At 34.1% G+C, this 19,001-nt stretch overlaps 1 protein-coding gene across 1 annotated transcript in view; it reads right to left on the minus strand.

The window, feature by feature from the left end:
- Positions 1 to 19,001, minus strand: part of TLK1 (tousled like kinase 1) — a 143,444-nt gene that overhangs the window by 73,613 nt on the left and 50,830 nt on the right. The window contains exon 2 of the mRNA XM_079135020.1: positions 6,405 to 6,523. Coding sequence (XP_078991146.1) covers positions 6,405 to 6,523 — 119 coding nt within the window. The remainder of the gene's footprint in view (positions 1 to 6,404; positions 6,524 to 19,001) is intronic.

A 19,001-nucleotide genomic window follows, 5' to 3' on the forward strand; every position in this document is an offset into this window, starting at 1 on the left:
AAACAGATTCAAGTCCAAGTAATCCTGGAGTTTCTATAACAAGAAGGGAAACACAATAAACAAACATAAATGTTTAATACTACGAAGGAACCAATAGCTCTAGCTTAAAAAAAAGGAGGAGGCAGTGAAAGGGGTGGAGTGACATAGGTATCATCCTACGTAGCACAGTGAGAAATGCTACTTGAAGAGGTGTCATTTAAGCAGAAATCTGAGTGAAGTGAGGGAGAACTATAAGGCAACTGGGCAGATAAGCCAGGGTAGGTACCATGGTGGTACAGCTGTTAGTAGAGATGGGCAACTAATGAGGGCTGGATCTCAGAAGGCTTTTTCAGCACAGTGAAGATACTGAATTTTAAGTACAACTGGAAATCTCCGGAGGGTTTTGAAGTGGGAACAAAACTGATCTCAAACTTATATTTTAATTATATTTTATTTTTCTATGATTATCTATAACACTTTCTTTCCAGGTATTTCCAATTTTTGTCATTTTTAAAGAGATGTTTATTGTCAACAGCGTATGGATGGATTCCCATTTTCTGTGATAATATATCTTGGCTTTATTTCTTCTATCTTATGTAACAGCAGACAAAATAAAATAGTTTGTTTCCTCTTTCTCCTTCCCTTACTTTTGTTGGATAATGTCTCTTTTTCATTCTACCTTCTAAAACCCACTGCAGTGATTTAACACTTCTCCGTACATTATCTCTGTTGTCTGTGTTCACTTTCTTACATTTGGTAAACATAATACTGTTTTTCTTTACAGACAAATCAAATCCTAATTATAATTCTATACTCCTAGATGACTTACTTATCACCTTTCTCCTTACCTTTTTCTCCCAGAGCACCACCACTATTAGAAATTTGATCTTTAAGAGGGCTTTTACTGCTAGGTGTGGTAGAGTGTGCATACCTTGTAGTACCAGTGACTTGGGAGGCTGAGGCAGGAAATCACAAGTTCAAAGCCAGTCTCAGCAACTTAGCAAGACCCTTTCTCAAAATAAAAAAGTTAAAAGGGTTGGGGATGTGGCTTAGTGTTTAAGTACCTCTTGGTTCAATCATCCCTGGTTCCAAAAAAAAAGAGCATTGTTTCTTCTATATTAAAAACTTTTACTAAAATTTGCCTACATGATAATATTAAATTTGAAAGGTACCTTATCATTATTCAGTTACATAAAAATATTTTAAGAGCATTGCTCACTACTGGCCTACTTTTGTAACTTCACCTGCATTTATTTTTAAACAAGAATTTTTAAAAATTATACACCCAAGACTAAAGCAAACATTAATTATGATCTTCTGACATACATAAATATTGAAATTTCTCCTACTGTCTCAAAGATGTCCTCTATAACTATTTTTTCACCAAATCAGGAGCAAATTAGGATTCATATTTACACACTACATTTGGTTGCTATGTCTCTTAGTCTCTACAACCTAGAACAAACCCACTTATCCCACTTCATTCTTCATGGCACTGAATACTTTGAAGGGTTCTGGTCAGTTAACCAGGAGAATGTCCAAGGGGTACTTTCTCATGATTAAATTAAAAACAAACATTTGCAGCACAAAACCTATAGGTGACTTGTGTACCTCCTATTGCATTACCTTAGGACAGACTCTCTGTGACAGTGCCAAATAAAAGCTTGACCTTGTTTATTATGGTGGGAACCAATAGTTTCCATTTTAAAAACACTTTTTCTCTTTTGTAATTAATAACTAATCTATGGGGAATGAAACATTGAGAACTTGTAAATACATTGTTCTGCAAAACATCTTCTGAAAATGGGATATTAAAAAATCAGCAATCACCTGTTCAATGGAAGACAGGTATTGTACAAGGAGGCATTAGGCAGTGTATGACAGAAGGAAGTCAGAAAATAATAATTATAAAAATGACATGAATGAAATTCACCACTTAAGCGATAAAAACAACTCATATTTCATCCCAAAAACCCAAATGTTGTTCTTAAGAAATACTTAAAGAATACAAAAGGACAAAAAGTTACCCAAGACAAACATGAAAAGAAAGCTGAAAGTGAAATATCAAGTGAAATTTGTGGGACAAAAAGCAGTTCTTAAAAGGATAGCATTAATCAGGCTATAATAATGGTTAAAATAAATGAGCTGATACTACCCCCCACTTGCTAGAATGGCCAAAATGAAGAAAAAACAAAAACAAAAACAAAAAACTACCAAATGTTGGTAAGGACATAGAAGAACTGAAATTCTCCTAAACTTTGAAAAAAAACTCACACACTTTGAAAATACACACTTAGAAAATCTGGCAGTTTCTTAAACATATATTTGCTCTATTCCTAAGTATTTTCCAAAGAGAAATGAAAACATTCACCAAAATATTTACACAAGAAAGTTTATAGTAAACTTACTCACAATATGCAAAACAAAAATATCCTAATTGTTTTAGTCAGCTTTTTGGCTGCTGTGACTAAATGACCCAACCAGCACAACTGTACAGGAGGAAGTTTATTTGAGGGTTCACGGTTTCAGAGTCTTAGTCCACAGAAGGCTGGCTCCATTTCTCAGGGCTTGAGTGAGGCAAAACATCATAGCAAGAGAGAGTGATAGAGGGAAGCAGCTCACATCAGAGTGATCAGGAAGCAGAGAGAGAGAGAGAGAGAGAGAGAGAGAGAGAGAGAGAGAGAGAGAGAGAGAGAGAGAGAGAGAGAGAGAGGGAGGGAGGAGAGAGGAGAGAGAGACACTCCACTCTTTGGATATAAAATATATACTCCGTAGCCACCCCCATCACTTCAATTAATCCCATCAGGGATTAATTCACTGATTGGGTTAAGACTCTTAAAACTAAATCATTTCTTCTCTGAACCTTCCTACATTGTCTCACATGTGAGATTTTGGGGGACACCTCATATCCAAACCATAACATAAATATCACTCCATGCTGTGATAAACTGATACAATAAAATACTATTGAGCAATAAAAAGGAATAACTTTTAAAACAGCAACATCAATAAATCTCAAAAATATGTTAAATGAAAGAAATCTGATACAAAAGGATTACTGCATGATTCCATTTATATTGAATCCAAATTCAGGCAAAACTCATTTGTAGTGACAGAAATCAGATAGGGATTGAGGCAGGGGGGATTTGACAAATGAGAACTGACTATAAAGAAGCAGAAGAACACTTTTTGAAGGAATAAAATATTCTATATTTTGTTTTGTTTGGAATATACAACATGTAAGCTATTCCCAAAGCTCTAAGAGGACAGAATACACAAATGTTTATAGTTGTTTTCTAAATTACTGAAACATTGGAAACAACACAAATCTTCTTCATCTGTGAAATGAATTAAAAGAAGTGTGATATATTCACAGAGTGGAATAATACTGATTAGCAATAAAACAGTCACACTATTGATAATATTAAACAACACTGGTGAATGTTACATAAGTACCACAACGTTTAGTTAAAAGAAGCAAGACTCAAAAAACTACATACTAAAGTTCATATTCCATTTACATTACATTCTAGCAAAACTCAACTACAGAACTAGAAAAAAGGCTGATGGTTGCCAAAGGCAACCTAGAGGCGTTGGCTACAAAGGGACTTTGGGGGAATATTTTAGGGTAAGGGAACTATTTTTTATCTTAATTGTAATGGAGATTACACAATTATAGGTATTTTTAAAAATTTACAGCAGAATTATATACTAAAAAGGGCGAATTTTATTACATGGAAATTATACCTTAGCAAAAACCACAAGGGGAAAATATCATAACTGAACACATAAGATCTATATATTTTATGTTAATTACATCTCTAAGAAAATTAAGTAAATAAGCAATCACCTCGATAAAAAAAAGAGCCACAGAAGCAAACCCAAAGCAACAATAAGTAAATTAAGGCAAAAATCAATGGAAAAAAAAAAAAGAAGAAAAAGAGATACAGATTAAAGCGAAGGTCTTTTTCTCTGAAATATTCATTAGATTAAACAGAGCTCTGGCAAGAATGAACAGAAAAGGAGACTATGAAGAAAGTAAGTTAAAGATTTTTAAAAGTACCTTAACTAATACACTAATTAAAAAATGGAAAAATTTTAAACAAACATTAAAGAAATTAAAATAGTAGTAAAAAAAACTTTCCTTCTCAACAAATAACAGGCTGAGACACCTTTACAGGTGAATGTCTTCTTATATTCCCAAGAACATTTCCTATTATACTCAGGTTGTTGAAAATAAAAATCTGAAAAATAGTGAAAAGGTCCAGATCCTTTTATTGGGCTAGGTGATACTAATTTATAAAACAGACACAGTGTGATAAAAATGTTGTGTATTTTGAGAGGGGTATAAATTACAAGAGTATACGTTTGACAAAAATCAATGAACTAGCAGGGGATACAGCTGAGTGGTAGAGTACTTGTCTAGCATACACAAGGCCCTGGGTTCAGACCCCAGTACTGCCAAAACGAAACAAAATCAAAAACAACTCAATGAACTATACTTTTCCAGATTGTATATCTATTTCTTTCAAAGTCTATATATAAAGATCTAAATAAAATCCAATAAATATATTTTTAAAATAGTACATCAAAATTAAGGAAGAAATGCACACAAGTTTAAACATTTTTAGATCTACTAATAACCACATCAATAATCCAAAGGGGAAAAAAGTCAGGATTCTTTCAACCTACAACAACAATGAAAGACTTTCACAAGTTCAACAACATTTATGATTTTTAAAACAAATAAACAAAAACAACTTCTTAACTAACCAGGAATAGAAAAGCTATTCTTTAACTTTGTCATGGTTATATACTTATAACCTATAGTAAACATTAAACAGAAATTTTGGATGATTCCTCTTTACGGAAGAACAAGATATAGTACTGAAGGTAATTACCAACATTAAGAAAAATAATTATTATACAGTTAATATATATTATATACAATACACACCACACACACACACACACACACACAAAGATGACTGCTAGATAAAAGACCAAATTTAAAAGACTAAAAGCATCCTAAGCCAGCAGTAACCAACTAGAAAATAAATTTTTAAAAACTCTATAGAACTAAATAAATAGGGATACATTTCATGGACTAAATAGGACAACTTAATCTTATAAAGATATTAGTACTTCCCAAATTGATCTATAAATTGAATGCATTCAGAATAAAAATTACATTTGAATCTTTTAAGGAAATAGCTACAAATAAGCTATTATAGAATTCCCAAATGCTAATAACCACATGAAGAGATGCTCAAATTTTATGAGGGAATAAAGATCCATAAATAATTAAACTGGTCTTAAAAGAACAAAAGAGATTTGCCCTACTATATCAGAAGACATTCCAAAATACAACAGTATTTTCTAATGTAATATTAGCTCAAGAACACAGAGACAGACTCACGTATGTATATGGTAATCATCTATACTTATCATGTGACAAATGATATATAGTAAATATTCAAGTCATATATAAATGATAAAGGTGGCATCACCAATCAGTGAAAAACACATGGATGATTTAAGAAGTATTTTATATGAAAACAGGTTCACCAGATGGAAGAAAAACAAAACTGAATTGCTACTATAGACCATAAATGAATTTAAAGGTAGAACATGAAATATTGTTATTACAGCCCACTAGGAATTTCTTCAGTGTTATTTACTGCCCTTCAATTATTTCTAGCTACAAAAAAAAACGAGGGGGGGAGCTGGAAATAAGAACAAGCTGGACATTTTGGTGCATACCAGTAATCTCAGCTACTCAAAGAGGTGGAGGAAGGAGAATGGCAAGTTTGAGGCTTGCCTCAGCAAGTTAGTGAAATCCTTTCTCAAAATAAAAAAAAAATCGAGGGCTGGGGTGCAGTTCACTAATCAAGTGCCCCTGGTTTCAATCCCCAGTAATAGGAAACAAACAAAAAACAAAGAATGATGGTGCATGGTAGAGGAAATAATGGTCAACTAATGCCCAGAACTGTTGACGGTTACACTACATAGCAAAGGGAACTTTGCAGATGTGTATAAGAGCAAGAACTTTGAGTTAAGATTATCCCAGATTCTCTGCGTGGTCCTAAATGAATCACGTGAGAACTTAAAAGGACTTTTATCTGAAACATATAACATAAGGTCCTGAAAAATGTTATGCTGTATTAGAATCAGGTTTATAGGGTTCTGAAGCATATACCTCAGTGGTAGAACACTTGCCTAGCATGCACAAGACCCTGGGTTCCATTCCCAGTACCACCACCAAAAAAAAAAAAAAATCATGTTTATAAATACTATTGTTTTAAACACATTAAAAAAGTAATAATAATTTGCTATTAAGCAAGTACATAGAGTTCCTTTACAAAATATTTTGGGCAATTTAATACAGAAAAAGAATATTAAAGAAAGATTAAGGTTTTACTCACTTTAGCTCCAACACTGCAACTACCAGTGCTCCCAGTGCTCCCACTTGCAACTCCAGTAAATCTAGCTTCCAATAACTCTTGCCTTCTTGGATCCAGACTATGAAGCTCATCCATTGCACCTATTAAGAAAAATAAAAATATATATACATAGGCAGATCTGTACATGGGTATAGTTGTACATGTATGTATTCATGTATAAACACAAAATATACAGTTAGTTGTCAATGGAAATTCATGAACAAATGCTATAAACTGATGAAATTAAGAGACTTTTAAGATTTTTATAATATTCACACATTTATCAAAACATCCTGACAGTCATAGTGGCATATGCCTATAATCCCAGTGACTTAGGAGGCTGAGGCAGGAAGATTCCAAGGCCAGACTCAGCAACTTAGTGAGACCCAGTCTCAAAACAAAAAACAAAAAAGACTGAGAATGTGGCTTAGTGGTAGAGAGCCCCTGGGTTCAATCCTCAATTAAAAAAAGAAAAAAACACCCCCAAACCCCCAAACCACACAAAAATCACCATACAGCAGAGTTCCAACACTTGACTATAATCCACAGTAAGAAATATATTTTCCTTCCAATTCAGTATACAGATACATATATGCAAAAATAAGGTTATCATAAAACACTATACTATGGAAAATACTATAGTAATAAAAGTCCTATATGATATCTATTCTATTCTAATCCCTTAAAGGGGGGAGTAGACAACACTAATTATGAGCCATTAAACTGATTTCACAAGTTATTAATGGACCAAAAGTCCACATTTTGAAAAATATCACTTTCATAATGTAAGCTTGTACAGAATTTAGACCTGACATTACCACCACTTAATTTTATTTCTATATACTTTATCTAGCTCACTACATTTTAAACCAGTAAGGATTATTTTGTCCTTGATATTTTGTCCATGAAGATTTTTTTGGTACAGCTGTCCCTCATTTACCTGGGTGATTTGTTCTAGTACCCCATGGATATCAAAACCACAGATGCTCAAGTTCCATTATACTTTAAATAGTCTCTAGATAACTTATAATACCTAATGCAGTGTCAATGCTATATAAACAGTTGCTATACCATATTGTTTAGGAAATAATTACAAGGGGAAAAAGTCTGTACTTTGGTACAGCTGCAACATTTTTCTGCACAAACATTTTCAAACTTGTAGTTGACAGAATTCATGGATGCCAGAAGCTGAGGATATGGAGGGCCAACTGCACAGCTGATAGTTTTAGTTTTAAGTTTTCACAAAGTAGAAGAAACATACACATGGTTAAAGCAAATCACTGAGGTACAACTATTAAAAATCACCTTGAAAATTGGGGGTGGGAGGATTTGGCACTCTTGCAGACTAAAATAGTCCTTCCACACACCCTAATTATTCTCCTAAAAACTTTAATGACTATTCCTATACACTTTACCTTTTAAATTTCCCTTACTTTCCTTTCAATCTCATCTGGATAGAGGATTTAGATGAACAGTGACCATCCTTCCACATTTATTTTATCCCTGTACCTAAATATATCTCCCCCATCCACTCCTCTATTTTCCATCTCAGAAAACATAGAAGAAAGCTAAAAAGCTAAAGTCTTTAACTCTTGCTTTTGATCTCTTCTTTTTGTTATCTATAAAATCTTACATTCACACATACCCCACCTCTCTAGCATCTTCTTCCTCCTTTACCTCCTTTTGTCCTAGTTGGTTTTCTTAAAGGTCCACCTTGGCCTGAATCTCATGCCATTAATATAATCATCTAATTCTCTTCCCCAAACTTTTCCCACATCATCCTTATTATAGCCAATGCTGCCAATTTTCTCTAATCCTGTTAGTACATGGAGAAGTACGCTATTCCTTGATAGGGGACTGGGGGTGGGGGAACAGAAGCAAAACAAAAATAGTTCTAGTATTCAAAACTCTACCATATCTTTCTGTTCCCTCATTCTCTTTTAACTATGACTATCACCCAAGATATCTAATCATGACCTTCTGTTCTCTTTTCAGACTTCCTGTGGCTCAAATTTAGGATTCTCAAACCAAGCACCTATATAACAAGTATACCAAGTCTTAACCTTGACACTGGGTTACAATCTACCGAGGTTTTGCTTTATAAAAAAAACCTCTACTGGTTGTTCATTGGCACGTGGTCATTTTGAACATATTGTCACATTTAAAAACTAAGTATAAAGTACCGCCATAAAGACTGACATAAAAATCAATGGGTCACAACACTCCAGAAAATAAACCACCACATGAAATGACTGCGTTCACCAAGACCATTTAACAAGGCAAGAATGGTCTTTTCAACAAATGGTGCTGGGAGAACTGGATATCCCCACGTGCAAAAAGTTGGACCCATGAACTGTATATCATATTTAAAAATAAACTCAAAATGGATCCATTGCCTGTCTTACACCTATCCATCACCCAACGCAAGAGGTTCACCTCCCGATGGTTCGACAACGGTCAGCAAACTGATCGCCGACTGCCAGTGGAGCACCACCTGCCTGCTGTTACCTGGAAGTTCACTGTTACAGTACCTGCAGGTTTGAGGACACGTGGCTGCCGCCATTTTGAGACAAGGGCTGGCCCCGTAGGACCCATGGCCAGACTGACTGAGCCCCATCTCCAGGATCCCTCAGCCCGACCCATCACTCGCTGCCTCTGGGGCCCTCACATTGACTGAATGCTCCCTGCCGCCAGGACCCCCAGACCAACTGACTGCGCCCTATCACCGGGACCCCAGACCAACTGATTGCACCCAGGATCCCACAAACACACCAAACACACCCGATCTCCAGGACCCCAGCCTGACGAACCACACCCTGCCTCCAGGACCTCCAGCTAACCAAGTCCACACCCTGAGCTGCAGCTCCCCATTTGCCAACACATTTCAAAGCCAGAGCGGCCATCTTGGATAATCCTGGAAGCTGTAGTCTGATCTTTAGGTGGGGCAAAACCCATCCTAAGATGCCTGCTGGAGGCTTGAAGCTCATTGACAGGTACCTCTCATGCATCAGGCACTGAACTCTGGGAGGTTTCATTACTATATGACTATTATACTGTAGATTTTCTTTTTTCCTCTTATTGAAAATTTTTAAGTTTTTATTTCTTTACTTTTCTTGCTCTCTTTTCTTTTTGTTTACCTGTTCCCTCAGAGTCTCTTTCTCCCTTTTTTGCATGCTAACATCTGATTTCTTTTGATTACACCCTCACCCTTTCTATTATCTAGAACTTCTGTATATTCTTTTCTTATCCCATTAACAGCCATATTCTACATCCCTCTGCATCCTCTTTGTCCTCCATTTGAAACTGCAGAACTTCTTGCAAATCTGTTTGTTTTACTGAAGATAATCTTTGAACTCATTCTGTTTATTATGACTATTTTGTTATTGTCCTCATAGGGGCTATTTGGTCTAGAATTGCATAGTGCCTGAATTGGGCACTGCTAATATTGATCTCCCCTTAAAGAAAGGGTTTTGGAAACCTATAGGGCCACTATAAGCCTACAGGGGGAAATCTGTAATACCCCAGATCTGCACTGCTAGAGGGGAAGAGAGGATGAACAACATGAAAAAACAAGGGAAGAAAATGATCCAAACAAATCTAGATTGTATATTAATAGAATCCAATGACAGTATGGTAGAAGAAATGTCAGAAAAGGACTTCAGATTATACATGATTAAGATGATTCGCGAAGCAAAGGATGAGATAAGACAGCAAATGCAGGCAATGAATGATAATACCAATAAGCTGAAAGAGCACCTGCAGGAAGCAAAGGATCATTTCAACAAAGAGACAGAGATTCTCAAAAAAAAAAAAAAAAAGAACGGAAATCCTTGAAATGAAGGAAATAATAAACCAAATAAAAAACTCAATGGAAAGCATCACCAACAGACTAGACCACTTGGAAGACAGAACCTCAGACAATGAAGACAAAATATTTAATCTTGAAAATAAAGTCACCCAAACAGAGAAGATGGTAAGAAATCATGAACAGAATCTCCAAGAACTATGGGACATCATGAAAAGACCAAATTTAAGAATTATTGGGATTGAGGAAGGCACAGAGATACAAACCAAAGGAATGAACAACCTATTCAATGAAATAATATCAGAAAATTTCCCAAACCTGAAGAATGAAATGGAAAATCAAATACGAGAGGCTTACAGAACACCAAATGCACAGAATCGCAACAGATCCACACCAAGGCACATTATAATGAAAATGCCTCACATTCAAAATAAAGATAGGATTTTGAAGGCCGCGAGAGAAAAGCATCAGATTACATATAAGGGGAGATCAATACGGATAGCAGCCGACTTCTCAACTCAGACTCTAAAATCTAGAAGGGCCTGGAACAACGTATTTCGAGCTCTGAAAGAACATGGTTGCCAACCAAGAATCCTATACCCAGCAAAACTAACCTTCAGATTTGAAGATGAAATAAAATCCTTCCATGATAAACAAAAGTTAAAAGAATTTACAAATAGAAAGCCTGCACTACAGAATGTTCTCAACAAAATATTCCATGAGGAGGAAATGAAAAACAACAATGGAGGTCAGCAAAGGGAGGAACTACCTTAGAGAAAAACCACTCAAAGGAGAAACCAAGCCAACTTAAAAAACAAAAATAAGCCAAATGACTGGGAATACAAATCATATCTCAATAATAACCCTGAACGTTAACGGCCTAAACTCATCAATCAAAAGACACAGACTGGCAGAATGGATTAAAAAGAAAGACCCAACAATATGCTGCCTGCAAGAGACTCATCTCATAGAAAAAGACATCCACAGACTAAAGGTGAAAGGATGGGAAAAAAACCTACCACGCACATGGACTCAGTAAAAAAGTGGTGGTTTCCATCCTTATATCAGATAAAGTGGACTTCAAGCCAAAGTTAGTCAGAAGGGATAAAGAAGGTCATTTCATACTGCTTAAGGGAATCATAAATCAGGAAGACATAACGATAGTAAATATTTATGCCCCAAACAATGGTGCATCCCTGTACATCAAACAAATCCTTCTCAATTTCAGGAAGCACACAGACCACAACACAATAATTCTGGGTGACTTTAATGCACCGTTGTCACCACTAGATAGATCTTCCAAACAAAATTCAACCAAAGAAACCATAGAACTCAATAACACAATCAATAACCTAGACTTAACGGATATATATAGAATATTCCATCTATCAACAAGTGGATTCACTTTCTTCTCAGCAGCACATGGAACTTTCTCGAAAATACACCATATGTTATGCCACAAAGCAGCCCTTAGGAAATGCAAAAACATAGAGATACTGCCTTGTGTTCTATCAGATCATAATGGACTGAGAATAGAAATCAATGACAAAATAAAAAAAGGAAATTACTCCAACACCTGGAGACTAAATAATATGCTATTGAATGAAACATGGATAACAGAAAACATCAGGGAGGAGATTAAAAAATTCTTAGAGGTCAATGGGAACAACGATACAACATATCAAAATCTCTGGGACACTATGAAAGCGGTACTAAGAGGAAAATTCATTGCATGGAGCGCATTCCAGAAACGAATGAAAAGTCAACAACTAAATGACCTAACATTACAGCTCAAAGCCCTAGAAAAAGAAGAACAGAATAACAGCAAAAGTAGTAGAAGACAGGAAATAATTAAAAACAGAGCTGAAATCAATGAAATGGAAACAAAAGAAACAATTCAAAAAATTGACAAAATAAACTCAAAATGGATACCATAAGACCCAAAACTATTAGAAAAAAACATAAAGGGAAACCTCATGACATTGAGTTTAGCAATAATTTTTTGAAAATTATTATTATTTAGGAAATAAAACAATAAATAAATTGAATTTCATCAAAATCACAAACTTCTGTGCACCAAAGAATACAATCAACAGAACAAAAAGATATTTCATAGAATGGAGAAAATATCTGCAAATCATCTGTCTGAAGGGTTTCATATTTGGAACATATAAAGAACTACAATGCAACAATAAAAAACAAAATACAATTTTAAAAATGGACAAAAGTTGTGAATAGAAAGTTCTCCAAAGATGACATATCAATAAGCACATGAAAAGATGCTCAGTAACATTAATCATTAAGGAAATACAAATCAAAGCCATAATGAGATAGCATTTCATATCCATTTAAGATTATGATTATATAGAAACAAAAAACAGGGGCTAGCGATATAGGGATATAGCTCAGTTGATAGAATGCTTGCCTAACATGCCCAAGGCCCTGGGTTCAATTCCCAATACCACAAAAAAGAAAAAGAAGAAAAAAAAAAAAGGTTGGCAAGTGTTAGTTTGGATCAAGATTATCTCCCAAAGGCCTGTATATAGAAGGCTTGATCCCTAGTCAATGGCACTACTTACTGGAAGGCAGTGAAATCTTTAAGATGTGGGGCCTGGTGGAAGGAAGTTTATTTTTAGGCCATTAGAGGTGAGCCCTAGAAGTGAATATTGGGTCCCTGGGCCCTTCTTCTTTTTCATTTTCCAACTACCATGATAAGCAACTTTGCTCTATCATGTGCCATGATATGCTACTTCATCATGGACCCCAAAGCAACAGGATCAATTGAACATGGACTGAAACCTCTGAAAGCATAAGCCAAAACAAACTTTTACTCTTTTCAAAGTTGATTATTTCAGATATTTTATTACACTAATGGAGCGCTACCAACACAACAAGGAAGTGGAACCCTTGTGCAAAGTTGATGGAAATTTAAAATGGTGTGGACACTATGAAAAAAAAAAGTAGGCAGTTCTTTAAAAAATTAAACACAGAATTATATATGACCCAGAAATTGCTCTTTTGAGTAAATAACTGACAAAAGTGAAAGCAGGGACTCAGATATTTGTACTTCCATGTTCACAAGAGCATTATTCTTAATACTCAAAGGTGGAACCCAAATGCCCAACAATAAATGGATAAACAAAGTGAGGTACATACATATAAGAGAATATTATTCAGCCTTAAAAAGAAAGTAAATCTTAATGTGTGGTACAATACGGAGAACATCAAAGACATTGTATTAAGTAAAATAAGCCAGTCACAAAAGGTTAAATAATGTACAACACTTCCTGTAGTCAGAAGTATACATAAAGTACAAGGGTGGTTGTCAGAGTTGGGAAGCTGTGTGGAATAAGGAATTAAGTGTTCAATGGGTACAGTTTCAACTGGAGAATGTGGAAAAGTTCTAGAGATGAATGGTGTTTTATGGTAAGACATTAAAGTGAATTTACTTCATACTGCTAAACCATGCACTTTAAAATGATTTAAATGGTAAATTCTGTATTATGTACATTTACTACAATTTTTAAAAACCAAAAAAAAAAAAAAAATTGATCAATTGGTTTTCTTAAAACATTTAAAATTTTGCAAATTCAAAAAGCAGCTACAAGGTAAAAAAGCAAATAAAAGACTGGAAGAAAATATTTGCAAAACCTATGTGTTATACACAATGCCCACCCTTTGGCTTGGTAACTGATGGCACACCAGCACTTAGCAAATGAGAAAATAGGTCCTACTTTCAGCTGGACTGGCCCAGCATCTTGTTTCCTATTGTTTTTCTCAGACATTCAGCTTCCTCCAAGACCTCAATCCTCCCACATCAGATCTTAGGAGAAACTATACCCTCAGGGAAAAGAAACAACTTTGTAACCTAAAACTCTTACCCAAGATTGCCTTAATTCTTCAACCCCTTCTAACAAGTTTTTAAGATCTTTTAAAGAGGCAATAAATCCAAGAGTCCCTGGTCTAACTCTTGGCACGTGACAGAGGCTTAACAAATGTTAGTAGCATTATCTATAAATCCAGTCTTGAATACTAGAGACTTGCTAATCAAAATGCAGTCCACAGATCAGCAGCAACTGATCTTGCAGCAAGATGCTAACTCTTGGGTTCCTCTGTAGACCTATCAAATCAGAATGTGCATTTTAACAAGATCCTCAGGTAATTAGTATACGCATTAGTGTTTGAGAAGCACTGTTGTAGAACAAGGATCTGCAAACTTTTTCTTTAAAAGGATGACTCATAAGTTATTTTAGTTCTCACAAGCCAACAGGAAAAATCAAGAAAAAAATTCCATAAACTTTATTAAATATGATATTTCATAATATAAGTCAGCTAATAAAAAGAATGGATTTCTTTTTTGGGTGAAAACACCTCACTTCCCTGGGGTTTGCCATCCTCAAAATTTACTGCAAATACTCATCTGTGAGTTGATCTGCAATGAGATTTTACGTATATATCTTTGAAAATATCTTTTCACAGACATGCACTACCAAATAATAATACCAACCTACAAGCATATGATTTTAATTAAGAATATTTATTAGTTGAAAGGTGGGTATAGAATTTTATTAGGTTCTTCTTTTGATATTTGTCTTTGTTATTAAGCAGCAAATTAAATACTTCCAATTAAAAGTTAGGCAGAAGTTCCTCAAATGCACAATTAAATGGACTTTAAAATATGGAAATTTCCTTTGCATTTGCATCAGCATCTGAAATGCTGTTGGAACTACAGTTTTAGGCTAAAAAATATATCCATTCAAATTCATGCAGAATGAAGATCTTTGAAAGCATGAGAAGTATATGAAACAGTTTGGCATTACTTGTGAATAAAATCAGTTGTCATGGAAATGATTATACTGCACTTTAAGTTTCACATAGAAGCACCATTTTGCCTTGTAATATTAGGCTAAATTCATTTAAAAACATCAAATCTGCAGGAAAAAAAAACTAAACAGTATCTGATAATAGTGGTTAAGGATGGTCAATCCTCTTTTTTCAGAAAAATTTCAACCTCAGGTTTTAGCTCAAATAATTACCAAACAAAAACAAAAACAAAACCTTACCAATGCTAACCCAGTAGAGACATTCTCTATTTCTAACAAAAATTCATGCAGTTGATGCTAGTTTAAGAGTGAGTAACATTCACTGGTGGCAGTACTAATTAAATATACACAACAGATTCAAATATTTTCAGCAAATTACCGGCTGATGAATGACACATGAAAAACCACAGACTCCAAACACCTCACATTTTCACTAATTTTGTAAATCTGTCCAACTAAGCCTATTTACTGCCACACACGTACATTATCACCATTCGTTGCAGCACATCTTAGTGGATTCCACTTCATATTGTGCTTAGTGTTTTCTTAACTTTGAAAATATTCTTCTCTGTAGTTGTTACAAAGATTCAAAAAGGTTAAGTTTTCTACCACTTCAATTTTGGTATCAAATCCTTCAATAAACAACAACTAAGTAGTATCAATAACATCTGTCAAGCCATTAAGAGCCTAGGAAAACCACTCTAAATCATCTGCTTTGTTTTTTAATTGACAACTGATGTTGCTTCAAAAGTCTTCAACTCTTAAATCAATTGTTCTTGCCAAAATGCTAATTGTTTGCAACAACTTTATTTTCTCCAGACCTAGTTTTTTTTTTAGACTACTTATAATCAAACACAATTTAATTAACTTGACATCAGTAAATGGTTCTCCTTGCTTGGCTAATAAGCCAGTTGGAACCTGTTTTGATGACAGTCTTATTTTCATTTTTAGGAAGAAATTATGCTATGATGAGATATTTCACTGTATTTTGTTTGTGTGATTTGTATTTGCAGTGGTGGGGATTGAACCCAGGGCCTCACACATGCTAGGTAAGCACTTTACCACTGAGCCATATCCCTGGCACAAGATATTTCATTTAAAATTTTATTTTTGTGGTATATGCTTAGTCTAGGAATTTCAACATGTTGTACTTTTCTATCATAGCTACAGTGTTACTGCATATTAAGAACAGTGTTTTGCTATCTAAACAACAAAATAATTAAAACTCCACTGTGCCTTAAAAGCATACCACTCAGGGGCTGCTGGTGTAGTTCAGTGGGGTAGCAGATGCTTAGCATACGCAAAGTTCTGGGCATTTCCAGAAACATACACACAAGATGTGTGTGTATGAGCACCAAAGTCCATTATTCTTTTCTTGTTTTGACATGTTGGCTATGCACTGGTAGGAAAATAATTATTGAACACTGGCAACAGATATGGCACTCAAAACACTGTCAAGTTATAACTACAGTATTGTAATCTGCAGCACACCAAAAAAGCAGCACCAAATGATGAGAATGGCATGTATGGTTGTCAAAACTACTCATTCTGCAATTGCAGTGCAAAAGAAGCTGACTGTATTTCTAGTAATACCTAACTGTATTTATAGATACTGAAATTTCACATGTCACAAAGTATTAGTCTTCTTTTGATCATTTTTAGCCTGGTAAAAATGCAAAAAACATAGTTTGCTGACTACTGTTCTAGAAAGTTCATTTCAAAGATTTCAATTGTTAAGAACTCAAACTGTCCTTTCTGATGCTTACCCAAAAAGTCAGTCCCCAACTTACAAGGGATGAAATGTTCTAAACAAAAAGTAATTTTACCACAATCTATTATTTATTATATAACAAATGTTTATACTTTGAAAAAAATCATAAGACATATTAAAGACTATGCCATTCTTAAAAGAAATCTCATTTCAAAATATAACCAATTGTCTTCTAATTATGCTAAATGCTACTATTCTTACTAAACTGTTCCCCCCAATTTACAATTGTATACCCACAACATCATAAAAAACAAAGCTGTCACGGCCTAAACTATGTATCAGTCACATTCCACATGAAAAAACATTTTAAAGAATGAAGCATGCAATTTTATTCAATCAGAGTAGTTTGTCATACCCATTCTAATAAACATTTTCTCTTCCTTGTTCACCTTTTGTCTTTCATACAACACTAACACACTCACTCAATAAATGTTAGCCATTATAAAGTATGGCCTTCCAAGGTGGCAAAGATGATGTATTTGGACATATTATGAGTTCTGGTGAGTCAACACTACCAAGTTCTACCACTTTTATTTATGACAATAAGTTTTTTCATTATGTAACTTTTTAAATTATTTAAGCCTTCACCTTTTTTTGACAGATAGTCAAAACAAAATCAAATATTTAGAAAGGGTGTTTTTAAAGGCTAATACCAGTTACCAAAAAGCAAAGAAAATCAATTTGTTCACTGAAATCTTTATAATGTAGATTCTACTTCTGCTGAGCCATCATCTTACATTTTTAACTTAAAACTTTCTGAAAACCATAAAAAACTCATTCCAGATTTTGTTACTTTTCATATGATACCTGATAAACTAATGTTTACAAAAGAGTTAAGGTTTCTCTTCTTTTAATATCTTTCATATTATGCCTGGTAAGGCAAAGAACATTTTTATTATAAAATAAAGATGATAAACTTAAATTAGTCTAACAAGATAAAATACTCCACTTAAGTATTTCCTTTTTATTAGTTTTTTTTAATGCAATTAAAAGTACAAGAAACATATAAGTCCAGGCCATACCATTTATAATACTCTAGAATTATTTGATTGTCTTAAAACATCCATTTTCAAATAAAAAGAATATTCTTTTTTCATTGACAGAATTTTACATCATACACCCAGTGAACATAGCTATTATTTTTGTTGACTAAATTATATTCCATCATTTATTCTGCAATTTGATTCCCCATTTTAAAGACAAATAGTCTAATTATCTGGCAGTTAAATAAATATGTTAAATGAGTTATCACAAACCAGCCCAATGTCTCTATTTTCTAACAATCTCACATGAATTCAATAAAAATATTTCCATTTTTCTGATTTCTGACATTAACACTTAGAACTTAATCCGTTTTAAAAACTGGTATTTTTTTTCCAAAGGAAAAATGTCACAATTTCTCAATAATTCAACCTTTCACCACTAATCTGAAATACCTCTCTGGTTATCCATCACACTGTACATAAATGTAAGTCATTTTTGTACTTTATCCTGTTTCATCAAAATATTTATCTATCTCTAAGACACATGTATCTATCATCTATTTACACTTGCCCATATATATGCATTGTACATATATAGACACATATGTGTACCTCACAGAAAGTTCCTCCAAATGACTGAAAACAGTAAGCACAGAGCAAATAATATAGTCTACATGTTTAATTATGTAAGATGGTAGTAGGCAAGAAAGGTCTGAGCTAGAATCACTTCAAGTCAGATTTTTTCTTTTTTTTTTTTTTTAAAGAAAACTTGGTCATTTTAAACACTTTTGTTGTAACCCTTACAGCAAAGAATTTATATTGAGATCGAATTATTCATAAGATAAAACTTGCATCAGAGGTAATTCTTTGGGTTTCTGTTTCTCCATACTGTCATGACCTTAATGAATGAGAATAATTTCAATTTTATTCTCATTTATAAAAAGTTATGTCTGACAACTTTTCTTTCATCAAAACTAAACACAACATGTAAGTGGTATAAGCTTGGCCAAGTTCCTTAAGCACTCTACAGTTCAGCTTCCTTAAACATAGAAAGTGAAGATAATAAAAGTACATATGTTACAGAGAGTAAAATGAATGTTCTTTTGAACTAAACCTATCAGGAAGCATTCGATAAATGTGAACATGAATGTATGCTAACACACAAGTGTTCAATAAATATGAGTAAATATTATATAA

Source organism: Sciurus vulgaris (genome assembly GCF_902686455.1).
Source record: "Sciurus vulgaris genome assembly, chromosome: 3".
NCBI classification, from domain to species: domain Eukaryota; kingdom Metazoa; phylum Chordata; class Mammalia; order Rodentia; family Sciuridae; genus Sciurus; species Sciurus vulgaris.